At 41.0% G+C, this 7,004-nt stretch overlaps 1 protein-coding gene across 2 annotated transcripts; it reads left to right on the top strand.

Annotated features, from left to right (window-relative positions):
- The first annotated feature begins 588 nt into the window (after positions 1-588).
- LOC147635251 (14-3-3-like protein GF14-C) lies at positions 589-3,106 on the top strand. Of its 2 annotated transcripts, XM_086802478.1 has the most exons (5): positions 589-939; positions 1,038-1,540; positions 2,213-2,335; positions 2,648-2,764; positions 2,879-3,106. In XM_086802478.1, exons 2-5 carry the CDS (start codon positions 1,052-1,054, stop codon positions 2,897-2,899), a joined length of 750 nt encoding a protein of 249 aa, XP_086658604.1. In that variant the 5' UTR covers positions 589-939; positions 1,038-1,051; the 3' UTR covers positions 2,900-3,106. The 2 variants fall into 2 exon arrangements, with proteins under 2 accessions (XP_086658604.1, XP_086658605.1); XM_086802479.1 differs by having other exon boundaries at positions 589-1,540; positions 2,885-3,106.
- Positions 3,107-7,004: the final 3,898 nt, after the last annotated feature.

Below are 7,004 nucleotides of genomic sequence, written 5' to 3' on the forward strand. Positions count from 1 at the left end.
GAAAGACGTCAATTCACCCATACTTGATGATAACTTGGGCCGGTTGCATCAACTTAAATGATTTCAACGGCGTCAAAAAAGACAGTTTGAACTTTGAACGTTGACGTTTGACCTCGTCCAGAATCAAGTACCGAACGTCATAGATAGATATTAAAGAGTGTTTTGTTTCTCAATTTATCTTACTTTATGAAATTATGTGTACACAGTCACGGATATCGTAGATAAAATTATGATATATAAATCCACAAGTTATATAATTTCAACCTTTTAAAAGTTTTTAGGAAATTCTAGAAGTAATGCTCAATCGACACGTCATTTCTAACATGCAGAAAAAAGTATTCGAGCAAATACGCATTTTTCTATAATATATTATATTTAAAAAGATTATGGTGTTTCTTAATTTCTATAATATATTATATTTAAAAAGATTATGGTGTTTCTATAATTTCTATAATATATTATATTTAAAAAGATTATGGTGTTTCAATAATTTATTATGAGAAAAATTCTTTAAACAAATAATAACAAAAGGATAATAATAATAATAACAAAAGGATAATAAAAAGGATAGCTGGTAGTTATCAGTAACTTATCACTCTTGCGAGATGGCCATTTCGACCCCGTAACCCTGTTGCAGTGTTAGGAGGCAATTAATGTTAGGGTTTTGGCAGGAAGTGCTGTCGCTGTGTGCAGAGGCGGTTTGAGCCTTGAGGGTTTCGCAAGAACAGGTCGTGGACGCATTTCCAGGTTTCCGCAGATTTAGGGAGTTCGGCAGAAGCGTTTGGCAGTTCTGAGGCAGGAGGCTTGTCTAGGGTTTCGCAGGGTTTGGCCGAAAGCTTTCGTCACCAGAAGTGGTTTCAGGCTTCTGACCTGTGGAAGCTTTTCTAGGGTTCCGCCGCCCTGCCTGAAGACGAGTTAGGGTTTCGCACCCAAAGAAGAGTGAGTGAGGGAAACTACTTTAGGGTTTTTACATAAGCTTTCTAGGGTTTGCACAGATTCTTTTCTCTAAGGTCTTCATTTGTGAAGAGTTTCTGTAGACTCTAGTTCTGACATGGCTGCCGAGTCTTCGACTTTGCGGGAGGGGAACACTTACATGGCCAAACTGGCCGAGCAAGCGGAGCGATATGAGGAGATGGTGGAATACATGGAGAAGGTTGCAAAGAACGCAGACGCGCAGGAGCTCACAGTAGAAGAAAGAAACCTGCTGTCCGTTGCATACAAGAATGTGGTCGGCGCCCGCCGCGCATCATGGAGGATCATCTCATCCATAGAGCACAAGGAGGAGGGCAAGGGCAATGAAGATCATGTGGGCGCGATCCGTGATTACCGTCTCAAGATCGAGGCTGAGCTCAACAAGATATGTGATGGCATCTTGGGCCTCCTTGATGGGCACCTCATCCCTTCCTCTACCTCTGGTGAATCCAAGGTCTTTTACCTCAAAATGAAAGGCGACTATCACCGCTACCTTGCAGAGTTCAAAAGTGGCGCTGATAGAAAAGAAGCTGCAGAGAGCACCATGTCTGCATACAAAACTGCCCAGGTATTCCGCTTCATTTTCTCCATTCTATTTCATGATTTTGCAAGTGAAAAACTTTGTATATTTTCTACAACGTTGTGATTTTAAAAAAAACAACATATTCTACTTTGTGAAAGGATATTAGGTTTAAATTTTACAATTTTTGGTCATTTTGGTGTTGAGTTTCAATTTTGAATTTTGAGAAGAGTTCAAAATTTCCTATGGGGAAATTTCAAATACTTTGTGTGCAAACAAAGCTACGTTGGCATGTGTTTCATTCTGCTCTGCATGTGTGTGCGCTTCCATGCAAGCCAACCTGTGCGCGTGTTAGTGCATGGGGCATGTGTGTATGTATGCATCTGTATGTTTGTCTTTATATGTATGTATGGATATGTATGCATGCATGCATGCATGTGTGTGTGTGCGCGCATGTGCACATACATACATTTGAGGTCCGTGTATGTTTTGAAACCACTCCTAACACCAGTGTTAGAAAAAAACCATCCTTTAGTGTAAATTTCACGGCTCTAAATGGGAAAGAAAATATGGCTGTATTACTGCTTAACCTATGCATTACAAAAAAAATGGGTTGAGCTTGAAGGTCATCCTCTTTTAACTGATTAGAAAAAAAGTTTATTTCTGACACTGCTTAATACTACTTACTTTTGAAGTTAATGTATCTGTTTTTGGACCCAGGATATCGCACTTGCAGAGCTGGCTCCTACTCATCCCATTCGCCTTGGACTTGCATTAAACTTTTCAGTGTTTTATTACGAGATCTTGAATTCCCCAGATCGAGCCTGCACACTTGCAAAGCATGTGAGTATATTCAAATTTGTGCGAGAGCTGCACTATCTCCATAAAATACGCAATGCAACTCCATAAAATACGTAATGCAAAGGGGTGATTTGTGTCTAGATTTTTTTCCCTCCCTCCCTCCCTCCCTCCCAAAAAAAAGAACACACAAATGCATGCATGTGCTGGCCACTGAGCTTTTTATGTGACTCAATGGGGACAATTTGTGGAGCAGGCAGGCATTCCTAGCCGTCAATGTGTCAATTTATACAGACATAAATTTCATTATTGTGTTTATTTTTGTCATTGATTGACTCTGTTAGTTTTCACCATCAGGCATTCGATGAAGCTATATCAGAGCTCGACACACTCGGAGAGGAATCTTACAAGGATAGCACTTTGATTATGCAGCTGCTACGTGACAATCTCACGCTTTGGACATCTGACATGCAGGCATGATACTAGAATTTACTTTTACTTTCTCTTGTGCTAAGTTCAAACAAAGATGCTGTGATTTGTTACAGTGTTCGTAATTTGATGTGGTGTTGTGCCTTTTTTTTTGACCAGGAACAGGGTGAGGATCAGTAATTTTACTGTTCAAAAATGGCAAATACTTCTTTGTTTTTGTTAAGTGTCAGTGCTAGCTACTCTTTGGAACACTAGAATCATATTAGCAGGGAAGCTCTATGTGGGATAGGACACTCTTAGTAAGATTGGCTGAAACTTGTGTTCAATTAGCTACAATGTGATCATTTAGGTTGAATGTTTTAATGGAAAATCTGTAGGATCTAGTTTCTTACTTTGGTACATTTTTTTTTTGTTATATATGATGTTCTCTCTCTCTCTCTCTCTCTCTCTCTCTCTCTCTTACCAACAGATAAATTCCTTGCATCACTTTTTGAAAATTATTAGCACGCAAGTACTTTTCAGACAAACACCTCCTTCGCAAGCTTGCAAACGTTTCTCTTGGATGAACTGGAGTGTGTCCCTACAAGGAGAGCATTGAGTAAATTCTCCTCTACAAGAAGCAAGCCAAAAACGAATATGCACAAGTCTCGTGCCTCTTTCATTGCTCTGATTGTTACTGCCTTTGTAGAATAGGATGTGAATTCCTCTTGATATTTGTTCTGGGAGTAGATAGACAAACCAAAGCTGGGAACCAGGGGGACTAGTCCAGAGGTAAGAGTCTTCATGCTCACTTTCCGGGCTCAATCCCCAATGGACTCACCTTTGCCCCTTCCATCTCTTCAGGGGTGAGATTAGGTTACAATATTTGCATTAAAAAAGAAGAAGTGCATAGCCTCCTTGCCAGGTTCTAAGCTGGATGGGCAGGTGAGGGGGTGGGTGCTTCTGCCAACCCCCCATTCTCCGACTTAGCAGATCACTAGACCAACGCACAGCAGCCGAGGAGAGCAGAGATGGAAGTTCTCCAACTTCGATGGCCTCTTCCTACAATGGATTATAGCAATTTAAGAGGCATGAGATTATTTCAGTAGTGTATAGTAATATCATTTTTTTGGATGGGTTGTAGAGTTGCAATTAAAAAATTACCAAGACAACTGTCTCATGTCCATTACTCTTTATTGGATCCTACATTCTCATTGGAGTCTCTCTCTCTCTCTCTCTCTCTCTCTCTCTCTCATACATGCACGCAAGAGGTTAGTTTGATTTGAATAACTTAATTTTTAAGGCATTAAACTCAATTGATGGGAATTCTCCTCTTCAAAACTTAGCCTCTTTCCCATCTCATTCTCTGCTAAGCAATGTGATATTTTAAACTTTCCAAAAGCTTCAGCGTTATCTCGAAGAAAATGCACCCACATCTTCTTACTAAAGTCATTGATTAATAACAAGAAGTAGGAAGAACCATCCAACGCAGTGGTTGGCATTTTACCACAAAGATATGCATGTATAAGCTCTAGAGGAGCTTTTGCTTTGTTATGTAAATGTATGCTAATGTTGCTTTTCCATCATACAAGCACACATTTGATACCTTTGATGCTAGTAGATGTGCCACAATCCCAGGCAGTTACATCTCTTTAAGACCACAAAGCTTACATGGGCTTGGGAAAGTTGTTATGCTAAATTCCTTTCTTGATAACATTGTCACTAGCATTTGTAATGATTGCATCGGCCCTATCGAAGAGAATCTTCAAGTCACGGAACAATTATCATCCACAATAGATAGCAAATTCCTCTTGATGTCTAGCACATAAAGAATATCAGAAAACTTCTTAGTATCCCATTGCTAGGAACAAAAGAAATGGTACGTGAACCCATGGTTGGGCATTTGGCAATGTTCTCGACCACCGGGATGAACTCCCTCATAAGCTTGAGGGAGGTATACTAGCCCTTTCGATTGGTCATATGTCAAGATGCTCCATTGTCAATGATCTATGACCATCAGGGATGTTGAGAAATGTTTTGCCTTTGCGTAGATTTCTTCTATTGCCCATAAACAGCTCCAATTGTACTTTAGCATGGTTCTTCTCGAACTCCTCTTTCCAAGGCTTCAAAGTATTATTCTTCTCATTTGCTTCCTTCAGTCTACATGATTTCACCACATGACTAGTCCTGTCATAGTAGAACACTTTGACTTAGATTTCTTCTTCTTTTTTGAAGCATTGGGTTTACCATAGCCCTTTCCCTTGCCTTTCTTTGCATTCATGGAAAAATGCACAATCACTACCATTTTTAGCTTTGAAACGCATCTCCTCCTTCAACCAGTCTTGTGTTGAACTCAAAAGTAAGAGACAGGTTGCATATCTGTTATAGTGAGGTCACCAAACTCATACTTCAAAGGGGAAAAACTCTAATGCACATGTGTGCCAAATCATTGGTCTTAGTGGTCCCCACTGCCACCATCTGATCTTGCGAATTCTTTATCCACGATATGAATAGCTTTGCTGCTTCTCCATCAGAATGCCTTTCTTCTACAAGTTGATTCTCAAGGTTTTGACTCCTTGTCTGATTCTCCGTCTCATACTGGTTCTTTAGAACTTGCTGTTGTGGTAGTATGTTGAATCAAGACCATCACCAAATCAATGACACTAGTGATAATGGCACATATCATATCTGCATTCCTGTGCCTCCATGCCAAAGAGTTAGAGCAAGATCTGGCGATATGATCTATCGTGGATCTGCTAGATCTGAAGTAGGACACCCATCTTTGCATCAACCCCTTTTGTACTTTACCATAACTCATATGAATCAAGTATAGACCTGATGTTAAACTTTCACAGAGGGTGATTTGTCCCATCCAACTTCCCATCACCAAAAGGTAGAGGGCAGGCACAAGTGGCTGTGTTATTTGTAGATTGGGCCATCTCTTCAAATCAGTCTTCAAATAGCAAATTGCCAAAACAAGCTTTGCCTTAGAGCCTATGCTATGATACCATGTAAGAACACACAATAGCGGAAGCAAGACCAACACAATATAAAGCACTGAATTGCAAAAAAAGTGGGGAGTAAATAATTTTACTACTTACAAATTTGATTACAAAGTGATGACATCCGTCCACTCGTATGCTCTGAGTAAGGAGCTTTGATAGCGATCTGGATAAACTCTAAACGGAGGATGTCTTACTTACAAGAGTGCTTGAATACAATAAACTCAATGATGAACTAAGGTTCCCAAACTTAGTACCCAAGGTCGGCATGGATCTAAGTCGATCACGTCGGCCGAGCCACGTTGGTCCGAAATGACCAACCGACCATATCATTCGATTGGGACTATATTAGAGTACAACACAATTCCTTAGAGACTTTGTGCAGCTCCCACGATCATCTCAAACTGTCTAGACCCTCAAATACGACCTGAGAACAATGATCTAACACTCGCTAATGCGGTCACTTGGCCAACACAAGCATGCATCCTACTTGACTTGGCAAAGTGTCAACTGATTGATGCCTATCCTAGCCTAACCCATCATGGAGATTTTCAGCGAAACCGTAGAGATGTTAGCGATCCCTCGAGGATTTTCAGCGGCATACGACGACAAATCTGTGGTGGCCGATGACCCTGTCTTCTACGTTCTACTTTTCTGTAGGCTTTCTTGAGTTCGTCCACAGAGGCGTTCTTGGAGAACCCCAGAATGTCATCAGAGGCTACGAAGATAGACAAGCACTACTCGCCTTTCTTTTGTTGGTGTCTTGGGTGTCCAACACATCAGTCGGGATTTTGCCATAGCCGAAGCCACCAAGCGCCCTCGCATGTTTCAGCAGAGCGGCAGGGCCTTTCTCACTAGCAGCAGCAGGGCCTTCCTCACAAGGATTGAGCAAGACGGGCTTCTCAACAACGGAGTTCAGTTGTTCTGAACAGAGACATCAGAACATTGAGGCGCTGGGTGTAGTGGATGCGACATATGAAGCAGTAGTGCAATTGCACTAGGCTTGAGCATGTGCAATTAGAAGAACAGTAGCGCCAACAAGCCTGTCTCTTGGTAGCAGCAATGGAGAGGCCCTTTCCATGGAGTTCTATGCATTCTTTTGGACGCTCTCTTGACATGTTTCTTGGTCAAGATTGAAGCCAATCTATCTCCATTCATGCGTAAACAGCTCATAGCCATGGAGGAGGTGACTAATATTTGAAATCTTTCATCAAGTTGAATTTTCATAGCATTTACACAAGCAAATGCTATTGGAAGCTTTGCACGTGTTCAAATGGAAGTTTCACCATGCATAGGAGAAAGAT

Source organism: Cibotium barometz, chromosome 9 (genome assembly GCF_041138505.1).
Source record: "Cibotium barometz isolate CiBa-2024 chromosome 9, ASM4113850v1, whole genome shotgun sequence".
Classification (NCBI taxonomy): domain Eukaryota; kingdom Viridiplantae; phylum Streptophyta; class Polypodiopsida; order Cyatheales; family Cibotiaceae; genus Cibotium; species Cibotium barometz.